The 19,270-nt window shown below is 36.5% G+C and overlaps 1 protein-coding gene across 1 annotated transcript in view; it reads right to left on the bottom strand.

Annotated features, from left to right (window-relative positions):
- The window catches only part of SNTG1 (syntrophin gamma 1), a 339,457-nt gene that overhangs the window by 200,440 nt on the left and 119,747 nt on the right, over window positions 1-19,270 (bottom strand). Inside the window, exon 10 of the mRNA XM_077163302.1 lies at window positions 16,171-16,300. Coding sequence (XP_077019417.1) covers window positions 16,171-16,300 — 130 coding nt within the window. The remainder of the gene's footprint in view (window positions 1-16,170; window positions 16,301-19,270) is intronic.

Genomic DNA, 19,270 nt, shown 5'->3' with positions numbered 1-19,270 from the left:
CTAAATTCTTGTTGGAGCTGTATAAACAAAAGAGTTCTAGGTCAAGGGAACAGAAGTCTAACCTGAATTATAAAAACACAGAGTCACGGCCCCTTAACCAATTTCCAGACTTGAAACAGTTTACAGACCCTGAGCCCCTTGAATGAAGGGGAGGCCAGGTCCCTATGGGGGAGAAAGCTGTTACACTGCCACAAATTTATACTGTTAACCTTCCTCTAAGTCTTCCCCAAGGAGACCGATGGCCTTTTACCAGGGTAACTGTGCATTTGGGAAAAGGAAATGATCAGATATTTCGGGGATTATTAGACACTGGTTCAGAAGTGACATTAATTCCAGGGGACCCAAAATGTCACTCTGGACCACCAGTCAGAGTGGGGGCTTATGGAGGCCAGGTGATCAATGGAGTTTTAGCTCAGGTCCATCTCACAGTGGGTCCAGTGGGCCCCCGGACCCATCCTGTAGTTATTTCCCCAGTTCCGGAATGTATAATTGGCATACACATACTGAGCAACTGGAAGAATCCCCACGTTGGTTCTCTAACTCGTGCAGTGAAGGCTATTATGGTGGGAAAGGCCAAGTGGAAGCCACTAGAACTGCCCCTACCAAGCAAAATAGTAAATCAAAAGCAATACCATATTCCTGGAGGGATTGCAGAGATTACTGCCACTCTTAAGGACTTGAAAGATGCAGGGGTGGTGATTCGCACCACATCCCCATTCAACTCTCTTATTTGGCCTGCGCAGAAAACAGATGGGTCTTGGAGAATGACAGTGGATTATCGTAAACTCAACCAGGTGGTAACTCCAATTGCAGCTGCTGTTCCAGATGTAGTATCATTGCTTGAGCAACTCAATACATCCCCTGGTACCTGGTATGCAGCTATTGATCTGGTAAATGCTTTTTTCTCAATAGCTATTAGTAAGGACCACCAGAAACAGTTTGCTTTCAGCTGGCAAGGTCAGCAATATACTTTCACTCTCCTACCTCAGGGGTATATCAACTCTCCAGCCCTATGTCATAATCTTGTTCGCAGAGACGTTGATCGTTTCTCCCTCCCACAAGACATCACACTGGTCCATTATATTGATGATATCATGTTGATTGGACCTAGTGAGCAAGAAGTAGCAACTACTCTAGATTTACTGGTAAGGCAATTGCGTGTCAGAGGATGGGAGATAAATCCAACAAAAATACAGGGCCCTTCCACCTCAGTAGAATTTCTAGGTGTCCAGTGGTGTGGGGCATGTCAAGATATCCCTTCTAAGGTGAAGGATAAATTGCTGCATCTGGCCCCTCCCACAACCAAAAAAGAGGCACAACGCCTAGTTGGTCTTTTTGGATTTTGGCGACAATATATTCCTCATTTGGGTGTGCTACTCCAGCCCATTTATCGAGTGACCAGAAAATCTGCTAATTTTGAGTGGGGACCTGAACAAGAGGAGGCTCTGCAACAGGTCCAGGCTGCTGTGCAAGCTGCTCTGCCACTTGGGCCATAAGATCCAGCAGATCCAATGGTGCTGGAAGTGTCAGTGGCAAATAGAAATGCTGTCTGGAGCCTTTGGCAGGCCCCTATAGGAGAATCACAATGCAGATCCTTAGGATTTTAGAGCAAAGCCTTACCATCTGCTGCAGATAACTATTCTCCTTTTGAGAAACAGCTTTTGGCCTGCTACTGGGCCTTAGTAGAGACTGAACGCTTAACCATGGGCCACCAAGTTACCATGAGACCTGAGTTGCCTATCATGAGTTGGGTGTTGTCTGACCCACCAAGCCATAAAGTTGGGCATGCACAGCAGCACTCTATTGTAAAGTGGAAATGGTATATACGAGATAGAGCCAGAGCAGGTCCTGAAGGCACAAGTAAGTTACATGAAGAAGTGGCACAAATGCCCATGGTTTCCACTCCTGCTGTCACATTACCTTCTCTTTCCCAGACCAGAGCTATGGCCTCTTGGGGAGTTCCTTACAGTTAATTGACTGAGGAAGAGAAAACTCGGGCGTGGTTTACAGATGGTTCAGCACGATATGCAGGTACCACCCGAAAGTGGACAGCTGCAGCATTACAACCCCTTTCTGGGGTGTCCTTGAAGGACAGTGGTGAGGGGAAATCCTCCCAGTGGGCAGAACTTCGAGCAGTGCACCTGATTGTTCATTTTGCTTGGAAGGAAAACTGGCCAGAGGTGCGTTTGTATACTGACTCATGGGCTGTTGCTAATGGTTTGGCTGGATGGTCAGGGACTTGGAAAGACCATAATTGGAAAATTGGTGACAAAGAGGTGTGGGGAAGAAGTATGTGGATAGACCTTTCTGAGTGGGCCAAAAACATGAAGATATTTGTGTCCCAAATGAATGCACACCAGAGGGTGACTTCAGCAGAAAAAGATTTTAATAATCAAGTGGATAAGATGACCCGTTCTATGGATACCAGTCAGCCTGTTTCCCCAGCAACTCCTGTTATGAACAAAGTGGTCATGGTGGTAGGGATGGAGGTTATGCATGGGCTCAGCAACATGGACTTCCACTCACCAAGGCTGACCTGGCTACAGCCACTGCTGAGTGCCCAATCTGCCAGCAGCAGAGACCCACACTCAGCCCCCGATATGGCACCATTCCCCGAGGTGACCAGCCAGCTACATGGTGGTAGGTTGATTACATTGGATCACTCCCTTCATGGAAGGGGCAGCAATTTGTTCTAACTGGAATAGACACATACTCTGGATATGGGTTTGCTTTCCCTGCACACAATGCTTCTGTCAAAACTACTATCCATGGGCTTACAGAATGCCTTATCCATCGTCATGGTATTCCACATAGCATTGCTTCGGATCAAGGAACACACTTCACAGCAAATGAAGTGTGGGAATGGGCACATGCTCATGGAATTCTCTGGTCTTACCATGTTCCCCATCATCCAGAAGCAGCTGGATTGATAGAACGGTGGAATGGCCTTTTGAAAACTCAATTACGGTGCCAACTAGGTGGCAAAAACTTGAAAGGCTGGGGTAATGTTCTCCAGGAAGCTGTGTATGCTCTGAATCAGCGTCTGCTGTATGGTGCTGTTTCTCCCATAGCCAGGATCCATGGGTCCAGGAACCAAGGGGTGGAAATGCGTGTGGTGCCACTCACTATTACTCCTAGTGATCCACTCGTAAAATTTTTGCTTCCTGTCCCTTCTACCCTGAGTTCTGCTGGTCTACAGGTTTTAGTTCCAAAACGGGGTGTGCTTTCTCCAGGAGAAACAACAGTGATACCACTGAACTGGAAGTTAAGATTGCCACCTGGTCACTTTGGGCTACTTATGCCTCTGGATCAACACACCAAGAAGGTGATTACATTATTGTCTGGGGTAATTGACCCTGACTATCAAAAGGAAGTAGGACTGCAACTACATAATGGAGGTAAAGAAGAGTTTTCTTGGAATATAGGAGATTCCCCTGGGGCGTCTATTAGTACTACCATGCCCTGTGATTAAAATCAATGGAAAACTGCAACAACACAATACAGGCAGGACCACTAATGGTTCTGAGACTTCAGGAATGAAGATTTGGGTCACCCCACCAGGCAAAGAACCACGGCCAGGTGAAGTGCTTGCTGAAGGGAAAGGGAACATGGAATGGGTAGTGGAAGAAGGTAGTGATAAATATGAACTTCGACCACGCGATCAGTTACAGAAACGAGGACTGTAATGCTGTTTTGTTTGTGTTATACTATTTAAGTTGTAAGATATCAAGTTTAAGAATGAATGTTGCCCAAGGATTTGCACCCTATTCTGGAGAGATTTAATGTGTTTCCAGTTATATGCAGGACAGTTGAGTATTGTCAGGTAAAAGAAAAAATGTGTGCTTATTTGTTTTCATTTGGAAATTAAGTATGGTCTAAGGTGATATATATATATATATATATATATATATATATATATATATATATATAGGTGCCAAGTTGACAAGGGATGGACTGTCATGGTTAGGGACAGGTGTCAACTTGGACAAGTTGTGGTACCTGTTCATCTGATTGGGAAAGCGCTGGCCTGTCTGAGGCAATGAGGACATTTCATAGGATTAGGTCATGATCACGTCAGCTACATCCACAGCTGATTCCATTTGTAATCAGCCAAAGGGGAGTGTCTTCTGCAATTAGTGATGCTAAATGCAATCATGGGAAGCCTTTTAAGGAGGACTCAGAGGAGACAGGTTCCATTCCTGCTTTGGCTGGTGAGCCTCTCCTGTGGAGTTCATCCATGCCATCCATTGGAGTCATCGGCTTCGCAGCCTGCCCTGTGGTTTTTGGACTCCGCATTCCTATGGTCACGTGAGACACTTTCATAAATTTTATATTTGTAAGTGTTCCCTGTTGATTCTGTTTCTCTAGAGAACCCTAACTAATACACATGTCTATCATCATGTAAGGGCTTCCAGGTTCTTACATGTGTTCTGTGACTAAGCATGCTATCAGTCTGCACATGCTCAATTATTAGATCATTTCAAAACCTTTTCATCTTGAAGCATTGTGCTCATTATTCTAAACTTGCCCTTCTTTTGATACTATAAAAGTATCAGCGTTACTGCAGTTCTGAGAGACACCTTTTTAGGCTGACAGGCCATCTGATCTCCTGCTTCATGCCTAGCCATAAACTCTTTCTCTCTTTGATACCCTGATGTCTCTGGAATTGGTCACTGAGCACATGGGGCAGAGAGCCCCACATTTTTGGTCCGTATCTGGGCCTCCCTGGCTAATCCAGAATAATCTCTCTATCATCAGACTGGCTGGCTAGCAACCTTAGTTCAAACCACAACCTGAGTTCCCCTTTGCCATATAATATAAGACTTTCACAATTTCCAGGGATTGGGAGACACACACCTTTGGGGAACTATTTATTCTTCCCAGTGTCATAAACATAGTTGAAATTTGAGTAAAAATCCAAGCTTAGGCAGTGCATGCGTAGTTCAGTGTTAGAATTCTAAACTTCCATGAGGGAGACCTGGATTTGATTCCTGACCCATGCACCACCCCCCTCCCCCCAAAAAAGTTTAATTGCTGATTTTGTATTATTGACAAAATATGACTTTTAAATTCCTTTCTATTTATACTTTGTAACTATTAGGTTTAAAATATTAGAAAATTTTAAATCTCATACAGTTATATTTTTGTCGGGGGGGTAGAATTTAACAATTGTACATGGGGTGGATATGGACAGTAAGAATCTTAGCAGGACTATTTTGACCCCAAGTAGTCCCAATGAGAGAAGCTGGGAAGTTATTGACGAAAGATAATTAATGTGAATTTCACCCCCTGGTTTAAGCTGGGGAGGTACCGGACACTTGCCCAATGCTGAGTGAATGGGAGAGTCAACGGGAGATTTCCTCTGAATACGATGAATGTGACAATGACCCTCATGAAAGCAAAAATCAACTATTTCCTCTTTTGATTCTACTATTATTTATATTTCCCTTCTCTCATGGAAAACTCCTAAGTATTTCATAGTTCTGTCTTTGTGTTCTGATTCCTTCTTTCTTTTCTTTTTCTTCCCTTTCTTTCACTCTATTTTTTTCAATTCCAGTGTGACATATTTTTGAATTTGTTACCTCAACATTTTCTTTGTTTTCTCTTCCAAGTGAATTAAACTTTTTAACAATATGAAGTAATCGTCTCTATTTTTAGTAATACTTTTTGCCATGGAGTCCATTTACCTGATAGTGACAAAGCTCCAAACCACATATGTATTTTTTTCTTAGTTATAGTTTGTACTGTACTTTTCCATACTTTTAATTTAATCCATTCATTATGTTCATTTTAGGCTTACTCTTGTAATGATTATATAGATGTTCATGTTAGTGATGCTGCTGTTTTCTCATGTGACAATATTTATATATAAACTGGGAAGTTTGATCCATTTACCATCATTGTAATTGCTTAAATATTTTGGGGTTTATATCCTCATCTTATTACGTGCTTCCTATTTGTTCAATCTGCTCTATTTTACTTTTTTCTTTTCTTCCTTCTTTTGATGTTTTTCTTTTACTTGGTATCAAAGCATTTTTCCCACTTTTTCCTCTGTTAAATAAAAATTTGCAGAATCCTTAACTATTTAGCTAGCGGTTGCTTTATTAGATAAAACATCTATTTTTGACATATCAAAGTTCATTATACACACTTACTTCCTTTGGACTTACATATTGCTGTTGGGTTGTATTTTAATTGCACTTAACTATCGAATGCTGCAGTATTATTATAATTTTATACAAAGTTCATTTGCTGATATTGTTTCCTCCAAAACTTCTGTGGAACTCATAAGGGTTCACTCCATTAGATCAAAGCCACACCCAAAAATGCTTTCTGGGTGAGCCCTGTTTACCTGTACAAGGACCCAGGACTCAGGCCCTGCCCCTCCCCCATTCAGATAGTAAGTCACACAGCTGCCTACATGATCAGGGCTGACCTTAAATGTCAAAGAATATAAAATTCCCCTCCTTTAATCACGTCTCCTAGGACTGTGAACCTTATAAGCTGCCCCACCTGGGACTCTACCCTCTCTCTCTTGGTTCTGGGAAGAGTACAGAATTCCATTTCCCCACTAGCTACCACTGGAAGAATTATTCCCCTCGTTAAAACTCATGGCTAATCTTCTGGCTGGTGTGTTCTTTGATCTCAGGATCTTCATTCCTTCCTCAAACCTGTGTATATTTTGACTAGGAAATATTACCCATAGGAATGGGATACCTCCCAGCTGGCTACTTTTGAAAAAGCCAGATGTGCATCAGACTGGCTCAGAGTTTATGAGGGAAGGACAATATGCCTTGTGAAATTGAATATAGCTAGTACCAATACTGGCTTTGGGTGGGGCTTGCAGCAAAGGCAAAGGCAACGCGAATTAAGAGTTGACTTCAAATCCCTTAGGAAAACTGTGTGTGCTGCCTATAATACCTTACTGTGAGTTGAAGAACTAATTCAGAAATGCCCCATGAAATTAAGAACAGTCGTACCCAAACAGAGATGGATACATGACACTCACTAAGCCTCACGCTGGCGGTGCACAATTGAACACATTAATGAAATGGAAAGCTTATCTGCTATAGCACAGCATTTTCAAAAATAACCTCTGAAATGCAAAAATGCATGATATCCTGATAAGAACAACACTTGCCCTCCCTGCTGATATTTCCAAGATAGCTGTCTCTGTGCCCACCGCTGACAGATGTGGCAGTACACCTAAGTCTGCCTGGCACACTGATGGATCAGCATATGGGCAGCCTGCCAAACAGACAAAAGTAGCTGTGAAACCTAGTATGAGCACTACATGATGGGAAACTAAGACCATGCAACGTTTCAATGGGCTTAATTAAGGGATGTGTGGATGGTCATTGCTCATGAACCAGGAGATACATTAACTATTTGTGCTTACAACTGGGCAAGATAATGGGGCCTGGCAGTGTTGATTGACATGTGCAAGCAAGTGCAATGGACTGTCATCTGCTGCCCTTTATGGGGAAAAGAAGTGTGGAAAGACATCTGAATTACCTGTCACAGGTGAAAGGTGACTTTGTTTTATGCCTTTATGCATAACGCTAAGTCTTTACAAGACAATATTGAAGCAGATGTTTTAGCAAAAATTTGCTCATCTGTATTTTTATTTTATTTTGACTTTCTGCATTTCATTCCGTATATTTTCTTCTTTCAGTTCAATATTACTCTCCTAAGCTGTGTCTAATTGGTTACTATGTTCCTCCAGCAAGTTCTTAATATATCCTTTTCAGGTCTAGAATTTTCAGATGTTTCTCTTCTTTTTGAATCTTCATTGCCACTTTTCTTAATTTCTGGTTTCCTGAAGACATTTCATGTTTGGTATAGTAAGCATTTTGTCAGGAAATTTTACTATGTACTTGAATTCTATTTTCTTCTATTTCCCTTTTTTATTGATATAGTTTTCTCAGATGCCTTGTCTTTTTGTGATAACTATTTCTATGATATTTCTCCACATTGGATTATCCTTTGCTTTTCCCAGGTACTCAGAAGTACTAAAAATGTGGAAACACCTAAATTCAGCATAGTAGTTGTGATTTTCAGAGTAGTATGGGGAACATAAAGCTTGGCTATGATCTTTCTAGACTGTTTTTACTTCTAATTTCCTTTTTTTGCATGATGCAATAATAGTTGTCTTATCGATGACAATTACTAGTCTATGTGATTACAATATTCACTGTGGACAGATCCTGGGCTCTGTCTATTGTTCTTCTAGACTCATGAGATTGTCTAAACCCTTACTAAGCCTCCGAGCTACTCCTTTTGGATTGGCAGATACCTGCAAGGCAATATCAGCTTCACATGGCACTGCCTTCTCTTTATATTTCTATCATACCATGATTCTTAAATCAATAAAATAAACTTATTATTTTCTTTATTTTAAGGGTAGCAATGTGTGTGTTTGTGTGTATACATGAAAGTTTTGATACAAGTTAGTGAATATTTGTAGAAATGAAGATTTTTGTATCTCCTATCCTTATAATAATGTTAGCATCTTGGATGCTTTGCAGGTCTAGATAACTATATGTAAAATAATGTTTACTCATCAAATTACAGAATAATGTGAACATATGTTTGGAGTTTAGCATGGCAAAAACCAAAAACAATTGTATTTTATTGCCCCCAAAACTTTTATCTGTGGACTCTATTGCTTTAATTATGAATCTAATATTAAATAGAAAGGGTGCATATATATATTTATAATTATATTTTAAATTAATTAGTATAAGAGAATTAAAAGAAGACACAGTGGCCAGAAATTGACTAAGAGTTCAGTAAGTAAAAAGGAAGGGAAATTGGTGGTTTGTTGTGTCAGTTAGCGACTGTTTTCTTAAAATGTATAGGTGAATCTCTGACTCTTTTGTCATAAACTGTTCTCTGAATAGATGGCAATGAATTTAGCCTCTATGCTAAAAGCCCAGAGAATAAGGAGCCAGAGGAAATAGACCAGCTGGCCAAGATAACTAGGCATCTATGTTTACTAATTAGAAGGTTGGTAAAAGTCTATAATTGATCTTGCTTAATAGACAAGAATTCTACAAAATCCTGGGGACTTTAGCGGTCTAATCAGAGGAAAGCAGCATGTGTGTGCCTATTGAAAATATAATTGGGGAGGGCAGCGTGACACTGGCTCAGTGGCAGAATTCTCGCCCTCTATGACATATATATACATATATACATATATTATACATATATATAATTGAGAGGGAAGAAAGAAAATATCATTGAAAAGTACAAAATATTATTCTAAAAATAAATAATAGCATTTCTTTCTTTTTATAAGAGTATGCAACTGTAATTTTATAGAATTATAAAGTGTAAATCACAATGAATTATAAATTGCTTGAGGAGTTCGGTATTTAGAGTATGTTTTTCAAAGAATCCTCTTCATACTACCAAGTATAATCTTATTTTCAGAATTTTTTTATGACAGAATTCTAAACAAGCTTGAAAAACACAAGATATTGTGATTATTTTTGGTTTATTATAGCCCCTATTCCTAGAACAATCTTCTTTTGATACATACTTTTTGTGATATTTTCAAATATGATAGCCTTGATTTAGATTCTTTTAAAAAAAACACATATTGGGGATAAGTTAGCTAAAACAAATTATTTCTTAGGTTAATTCCAAAATGCCTGAGGTCATGGAATATGCTGTGTGATCTTATGAATATAAATCTATCAAGAATAATCTTATTTTCATGTTGTTAGTATGACAGAATTCTAAACAGGAATTTGAAAAACACAAGATATTCTGATCATTTTTGTTTTTTGTAGTCCCTGTTCCTAGGACAATCTTCTTCTCGTCCCTACTTTTTATGGTATCTTTATATATGGCAGCACTGATTTAGGTTATTAAAAACAAACACTCTTTAGGAATAAGGTAGGTAAAATGAATATATTATTTCTTCAGTTAATTCCAAATACATGAGACCATGTAATACGCTGTGTGATTTCATGAATATAAATGGTAGGTGGAATACGTATTCTTATTTCTTAGATGAAAGAACCTCAGTATTTGACAAACACAGAAGTTTTGTTGCTTTGACAAAACATATTTGGGAACTTCAACTCTATGAAAAGATTCAAATTCTCTCAAAATTATAAAATGATCCTCTCATTTTTTTTTTCAAAATTGTATATTGACTTAGGGCCTTTCTCTTTACCAGGCATAGAGATAAATATGCATATATATATATATATATATATATATATGTGTGTGTATATATATACATATATATATATATGTATATATATATATATATATATACATATACACACACAGATGGAGTCTAACTCCTTGATTGATATAAATAAAGTATTCAAAGATATTTGCTAGTACCTTGGGAAAAATTTTCAAAGATGTTTGCTGGTACCTTGGGAAAATAATTTGATAAAATTTTTCTTACACATGAATATAATTAGAATGTATATTGGTTAGGCAATTTTACCTTTTATCTCAAGGTTTGGGTTTGTCGATTGCAGTGAGTTGAATTGTGGCCTTGAAAATGATATGTTCAAGTCCTAATCTTTGAAACCTGTGAATGTTATCTTAGATGGAATAAGGATCTTTGCAAATATAATTAAGCTAAAATCTTGAGCTGTGATGAAACTGGGCTATACAGGTGTACATGAAAAAATGACACAGAAATAAAGGTGAGAACTCGATGCGAAGATGGAGCAGAGAGATGCAACTGCAAGCCAAGGAATGCGGACAGCTTCTGAGCAGTAGGGGTTTTACTATTATGAGGTTGTGCTCTGCAGAGAAATCCAAGGGTGTGACTGGCCAAGTTTTTTTCTGAGGAGACTGGACATGTGACTTATGCATCCCCTCAACCACCTCAGCAGAAACCTGAGATAGAAATGGGGTTTTCCAGGAAGCCTCTGTGTAGAGTCTTGGTTTACTGTGTGGATCCTGGAGACATACAAAGGAGACCCAAGAGATGTTTATAACAACGGAAAAACTACCAGCTTATATGAAGGGAACAGAGACAGAATGAACTAAAGATGACTATTAGACTTCCAAAATTCTATAGACTGACAACGGGCTGACAGACCTACTTAGCTGCAAATATCTTCTTTCCTTTAACAAAAGGAAAGAATGACTCATCTATGAATGCAGAAGCCAAGGGTGAAGAACAGATTTCACACATATAAATTTTAGCCAGTGGGTAAAAGCTAATTTTCTCTATCTTAAAATTTCTCTATCTCCAATTTTAATTTAGCCAAAATTAAATGAAATGTAATCTTAAATAAAATTTTAAATTTAAATTTAAATGACTTTCTCATGTCTTGTTATGGAATTTGACTAGAATTCATATTTTCTATTTCATTTTTTTACCCATAAAACCTCATTATAATTTGCTCAGATAAATGGTAATTTACAGCCACCAAAAATACATTTTTTATAAAAGAGAGAAATTTATATCCAATGTGAAGATAACTGATACATGGAGAGGCATCAGATTATCTAGCTGAAGTTCATAACACTAATTTTTACCTACCCCTTATCTTGAATAACAGTAGGCAATTTCTGAATATCAAACAGTTCTTGAGTTACTTCTCTTTTTCTAAATATTTGAATATCAAGCTGAAATCTCCAAATTGTACTGACAATTGTCCTTATGTTTCAGCATGACTCGAATATAAAATATAATTACAGAGTTTATATGGAACAGATTTTATTTAATTACTATAAAAATAGAACAGAAATTACCAAATAAATTACTCATATTAATTAAACTTTCAAACTTACTTTGTTTACATTTTTCCTGTAATGTAGTTACATTATAGTTTAAGAAGAAGCACAAAGTATTGCCAATCTGTATGATCTTAAAAAAAAAAAAGCTTTCAAATTTCTATCCTAGTTATTTTTCTGAAATTACAAACATTTTCACATTCTTGGTATTTATCTATTCTGTTCTGGATCTAACTAGCATCATCAATTGGATCTCTATGTCTTTAAAGCATTTGTCAGCCAGGACCTTTTTTACAGTCACTAAAAAATTATGTAGTGAATTGTATTTTAAAAGAAATTATACAACTTGCCTTAAGTTACAAAATCATTTTTTTGCTCTGAAAAAGAATAAGTTCCAATATTTTAAAATAGTATATTCTTTTCTGAGTTTCCTGAATTTTCTCATTTTAATTTTGGAAATTAGTTTATTTTAAGATCTTCAATTATTTAATATGAGCTGATCATGGAAATAAACATTTTCTACAGATATTTGATCTTATATTTGGTCAAATAACGAATGACAAAAAAAGTTAACTTGTAGCAGTTTCTTTATTTTATAATTCATGAATTTTACCCTTAGAAATCTATTCAAGTTTACTTTACTAAAATAACAGCAGCTGCCCAATGGAGCTGGCTGAGGCTTTCACTGGACCTTGCTCATACATTTTAGCCTCTGTTATTCCTTCCTTTTCAATGTGGAAGCAAATAATTCAAGTAAAATGAGTTGAATTGCTGAACAATCAAAGATTCACTACAAGTAGCTAAAACATCTTCATACAACTATACATATTTACTAAATGCATCCTGAATATTTTGCAGCTAAACTGAATGATTATAAAATGCAATTTAAATTTTTCAGTGTTTCTTGAAATTTTAAAAATTGTATTTATATTTTAAATTACTTTATATTCAATGACCTCATAGAAGAAGAAAAATTCATACAGTACTATATTTACATGGCATTTCCACACAAAGCAAAATACAAAAATATTCATGTTTCACAAAATTATGACTTTGTAATTTAGTGATCAAAGAGAAATAAAAATGGCTAACACACCGATGCAGTGATTTTAGTACAGGTTTTTCTGCTTTCTTTTAAGATACTTCTCTGTCTATTCTCCAAAAATCTATTCAGTAAAACATGATTCATCATTTTAAAAATAGGTTCCGTAATATTATGGTTTTTAACATTTCTCATTTTCTTCCTAATAATTATGTGGGCATTTAGATATATATTTCATGTAATTTCAATGACTTCTGATTTGTTTTACATTTTACTTCCTATTTAATATGCATTTTCTTGTGATTTTTTCTTTACACATTTATGTGTATGCATGATAATCTACTGAGTACAATTCCTAAGATAATTATCTCAATATTTTCCTTTTTGCACCTATTAGTAGCAAGAAAATTCTACTGAATCAGATTTATACAAGCCTTCACACCTCAGACTATATGCAAATAAAGAAAAAGAGGTGTTATTTCTATTACCTTTTAGATTAAAATTGTTAAGATAAATATAATTAATATCTCACTATTCTAAACAAAACGTTTCTAGCTATTCTCAATCTCTCTTAATTTCTCCCATCGTACTTTTCATTCATATCAATTGTATCATTAATGAAGACATTGTGCTATCCCTGAGGTCAATGTGAAAACTATGCTTAATAATGTTTCAACATTCATGTAGCACATTATATATTAAAATACTTTATAATCATTAGTATTTTTGAGTGAGAACTGATTACAAGATCAAAAGGACATGCAGAGTATAATCACTGAGGTAGAAAGAACAATTAGAAACTTTTTAATATCATGCGAGGTCATTATCATAATAAGCACACAGATTTCTCAGCAGCTAATATAACCTTGTATAGAATAATTGCCTGCTTTCTCCAGTTTCGTTGAGCACATAATGCAAGGGTGGAAAACAGTACCATTTGGGCTTTCCTTCCTTATTCTTGCAGAAGGTAGATAGATTCGCATGTCACTTTTTTTATGTAAGGCATGGGTTTTTCCTATGCTTGTCAGCTGGATCACACAATTCTAACTGAAGAAGCAGTTTCATGATAATGTTTCTAGGACTTCAGGCTAATGCAAATTTGGATAAAGTTATAGAGGATAAACTTAGAATTTAAAGTTTGACCTTCTGTTCTTTTAAAAACATACATATTTTTCTCATAAATATAAGACCATGGTCATTTGTTAGGCAGTCTATTGCACATAGTGAAATGGAGAGACAATATTCTGGTGAGGTATTTTTTCTCTTTTCTTTAAGCATGGACCTGCCTTGTAATTCAGGGCAGGGGAGGCATGGTCCTCAGGAGCCCCTGTCTGGAGTATTCACAATGCTTTTTGTGGTTGTTGTTGTTTATATGAAACCAATGTCCTCTACTACAATCATGACTCAAATAGGATGAAAGTGCAAGATTATCAGGTGGAGGAGTCTTGCCCAGCCTACCATGGCCAGGTCAGACTTTTATGTTGGGTGATGCTTCTGGTTTCTCCGTATCTATCTCTGAAGCATCCCTCCCCCTGCCCACACACACACAAAATACACCCACCCAAGACAGAATGACACTGAGTGTTAGGGATATTCTATAAGAAGAGAGCTGTCACCACTGTCAGTAGGGAAGTCAAGTTCACTGCCATTTGGAAAATACATGGCATTATCTGCTGACATTGAATAGGCACAAATCCCAGCAGCTCCACTTCATGGAGACAATCTCTTTCACTGTGAAAGACATGCACCCAGACATGCATGATGTTTTTTTGTAGTAACCACAAACTGGGAGCCAAGTCAATTTTCTTTAATGACTGACAGTCATACTGGCTTTATGAAAGGAATGTTTGCCATAATTCTTTCTTACATTTTAAAGAAAAATCTGTGCAAAGATACCTAGATTTGGAAAATTTTTTATGTGAACAAGGTTTTGTATATTAATGAATTGGTGAGAAGGCTATAAACTTCTGTCTGGTCTTTCATGCTTTAGATCTTTTACAAAGGACCCAATGTTTTAGTTTGCTAAAGCTGATGAAATGCAATACACCAAAAGTGGGTCAGCTTTTAAACACTGGGGATTTACTAGCTTACAAGTCTGCAGTTTGAAGGCATGAAATTGCCCAAATTAAGGCATAAGCAGGATGACACCTTCTCTCTGAAGACTGCCTACCAGTTAGTTTAGGCTTCTGTTTCACAGCCAGGCACATGGTGTGTCTGCTGGTCCTTCCCTCTTCTCTCCCAGGTCTCATTGCTTCCATCTTCTGAATTTCATTGGATTCCTCTCTGTTTTCTGTGTGCCCTCTCTCAGCTTCTCTGGCACCTTTTTCTGTCTTACATCCTCTAATAAAGGACTTCAGTAAGAGGATTAAGACCCACTGTGACTGAGGTGTGTCACATCTCACTTGAAATGACCTAGTCATCAAATGGTCCCGCCCACGGTAGGTCTACACTCACAGGAATGGATTAAAAGAACACATGATCTTTTCTGGGTACATATAACTTCAAACCATCACAGCCAATGTCATGAAACATAAAACTTAAAGCAGGTATGTACAGAGGAGAGTATTAAGAGCAAAGAAACTAAGATATTTAATTGTTTTTGTTAAAACAGAAACATCTTTAATGATCAATATTCAGTTAGGTTTATGGTTTTGCATGCTCTGCTAGACTATCTTATCCTTACAACCACTTTCAGTCTCAGTTTACTCATTTATTTAAGATGATTTGGGGCAACATGTTCACAATTTCATCGAATTCCTTAGAACTAACAGGGAGAAAGTCTTAGTTAAGTTATTAAAAACAGTGATGAGAAGGCAATGAAAATAAAGTGACACAGGAACAGAGAAAATTTGGGGGTAGAAAGACAGAGCCAAAGAAGCCACTGCTAATAATATAGACACAGCTCTAGTGTGTGAGTGAATGACAATTTCTACTCTCCCTGTGCCAGCACCATCCCAGGTTGGACCTTCAGACTCTTCCCCAATGCCTTTTACCCTACACTACTACTTTTCCATACAGTTCCAGGTGCACTTCCAACATCACTAAAGATAAATTAGTACTTCTCTCTTGAAACTCAGTTCTGTTTTTGCCTAGATGGCATTTACTTAAATACACATAGTGATTGCATGCTAAATACTTATTTTAATTTACTTAACTAATGTAGATGCATATGATGTTTGTGGATGGAAACCTATGGGTGAAAGTATTCTTAAAGGGATAAATCGGGTAACACTATGAGGAAAAAGTGATTTCTTTTTACATATGTATTTCAGGATCATTGTAATGATGGGTGTCATGTGACTTACTGTTAGAAGAACACCAAGGAGTTGATGCAAAGTTAAATATATGTTGAAGAATTTTACAAAGGCAGAGGAACTCTATGACTGCACACTTTTCAGATCACTACTTACATTGTGCTTGGTGAGGTTTGAAATGTTAGTTGCAATTGCTTGTAGCCAATCAACACAGTCTTCAGCAGAGAGGCATTGAATAATCCCACTGCAGACCCCATCCACAGCAGTGACTTGAAAAGCATTCTGCCTGCAGATATGTCAGAACAAATCAGATCAGAATATCATTGCATATTTGCAACTGTTAAAAAGCTCCTTTCAAGCAATCAGAGTCTCCAAATTCATATTTGATTACTTTTCTTTATAAGTAATTCTGATATTATGGGAGCACTTATGATAAATCCAGACAGCATATAATTTCAAACTAATACAATGGAGCCTGAGATTCAGGTAAATATGCTGGACCTTTTGGAATATAAAATGTTTATTATGTAATTGAAAGAATATCTGTATATTTTTAAATGATTCTTTTCTGAGTTTCCTATAACATTGTTCATGGGGGTTATCTCTTATTTTTGGTTGCCATTATCTCTTCTTGACATTACCAAAACATTCCTAAGTCAGATTGGAAAGGTAAATATAAAATAAAACAAATAGACATTAAACATCAAAAAATTCACTGGACTGTCATGAACTGCTAAGTATTTGTCAGTGGTTAAACTCTATCAGTCTCAGTTTACTCATTTATTTAAGATGATCTGGGGCAAGATATTCATAATTCCCTTCCATATCTAAACATTTATCTTCATTCATGTGAATATTGTGAATTTCAGTAACAGCCAAACTTTTTCTTAAAATGCAACGATCAGTCTAAATATCCCTTGCAAGCTTTTGGTGATTGCTTTGTTCTTCTGGTAGAGGAAATTAAATATTTTCAACCTAAATTGCTTACAGAGCTGCTACAGAATGTAAACCTGTTCCTGAGTACTTTAATTTTTTTTTTCTGCGTCAAGTTTTTACAATGTTTAAATAAAGAGCTTAATTGCTGGGAGTAAACAAAAATCCCCAAATGAATAGAAACCAGACAATGGTTCATGGTGAGAATCATTCTGTTGTGATACACAAAACATTTTAAAAATGTACAAAATATATTAAAATTCCAGTCACTTATGAAGCAATAAACAGCTTCTGCAGTTCTGCATTCAGAATGCTACCTATGCTATATAAGTTCTTACATATTCTTCCAAATAAACATCTTTTTTTTTTGCTCTTCTCTTAACAATAATCTGTAGCTATGTATTTGTAGATATTAGATATGATTTCACTTCCCCAAATGATCATACAATATTCCCACGAAGAGTATCTGTCTCAGATTCACCACTGAACCTTTGGCCACTCCCTTTCTTTTTGGCTAGTCCATTTCTCCTAACTGGGCACATGGTAAAGGCTTTGTAAAATAAGGCACTCTGAATCCACATTGTTAGCTGACTCTCATACAAATGGCAGAGCATTTTCTACTGTTAACAGGGAAGTACAAAGACATACTTAATTGTTTTCTCTTAAAAATACATTAAGAACCCTTGGGAGGTGACAAAACTGCCTGACTCTTTGAAATTATGTTCTTTTGAATTTGTGACAAGAAAAAAAATATGCATAGCCAGAAAAGAATATTATAATCTTGAATGACTTTCTTAGCTTCGGTTTTGATGTTCATCAGTGAGTAAGACATTTAAAATATCCAGACAGAAGCTCAACCATCCGTGGAAAATATGAACTAATTTGAGTTTGGTAATATAAATTTCTTTCCGCTCTCTGGTTATCATAACTATTGCTTCATGTCACCTAAATTAAAGCATGTCTTGAACATATTTGTTCTCTGTGCATTAAATTAATCTTGGCAGCTTGATATTTTTAGCTGATTAAGTTACTATTTTTAGACCCGCTTTGCAACCTGTATAATCATATATGTTAACTAGCTCCCGTTAGAATAATTCTGAGGGAATAATTCTTTATAAATCTAGGTTTATTATGTGCTAAGAAATTTTTTTGGCATTCTGTGCTTCAACTTTTCTGTTTTTATGGAAATTCCTTCAAGAATACCAGTGAAATACTTGAACAGTTTCTTCATTTACATATGATCTCCACTATTCAGTAAATAAGGCCATTGGCAAATTACCCCACTTAATTTTGCCTCAGCTTCCTCTAAAGAAAAATGAAAATAACATATGTTTATTCATTAAGAAGATTTATCAATAATTTCCTGAGTAGCTGGTATGAACCAAACACTTCCACATATCGCTGATGCTCTATGAGTAATTTTCCTCTTAAAAATCCATTAATACGAAGTTTGCTGCCAGTATTTTAAAAATGTTTAGTGAAAATTTCTTCATATAAACTATTGTTTAAATTGATCTTATAGGAAGACCTGCAGAGCTCTTATTTTTATTTTTAGTTTTTAGAAAATGTAATTCTTTAGGCAAACAATTAATAGTCAATCTTCTTCGTTTCAATTAATTTGATGAGTTTCTGCAATCAGTAGATTCCATTACCCATTTATTTAGTCTTGTGAGTCATTAAACCTCAACAACATTTACTGTACTCTTGAGGATCCCCATATGAAATATTAATTCTAGATATATATATATATAGAGATATATATAGATATAGATATATATATATACTGAGTACACTATATATGCTAAATCATTTTTATACTTTTCTATGGAGTTTTTGACCTTGCTCTAGTAATAAAAATTATTCTCATTCCTTGCTGAAAGTCAAAGTAAATTTTATTCACTTAAAATACAAGTTTAGTTCTTCCTTTCTATGAAAAATGTCCTGCTCACTATAAAAATTCATAAATCATTTTAATGTAAATTTGCTTACTTATGTTTCTGATTAATGTAGTTCATATTGATTCACTGTTGATTTTATGACATTCGAAGGCATATGTAGGAAGATGTTAAATTTGTGAAGGGTGAGCAGGACCAGTGGCAGTCCCACAACCAGAGAGAGAAAGGATTTCATGTGTGAAGAACTACAGAGCTGCAGAGACTATAATGGCCAAATTTGAAGTGAGTAGTTAACCAAAATTAGGAAGACGTTTCTGGAAGATGAGGGTGGAGAAAGAGGCTCATATGTCATGCAAAGGGGTGAAAGTCCATGGAGAACCATGGCTCAATTTACAGAGGACTAATCTGATTAGACTTGCATGGCGTAG

Source organism: Tamandua tetradactyla, chromosome 6 (genome assembly GCF_023851605.1).
Source record: "Tamandua tetradactyla isolate mTamTet1 chromosome 6, mTamTet1.pri, whole genome shotgun sequence".
Taxonomy (NCBI): domain Eukaryota; kingdom Metazoa; phylum Chordata; class Mammalia; order Pilosa; family Myrmecophagidae; genus Tamandua; species Tamandua tetradactyla.
Note: the sequence above shows the minus strand (reverse complement) of the source record. Positions and strands in the feature narration are given on the sequence as shown.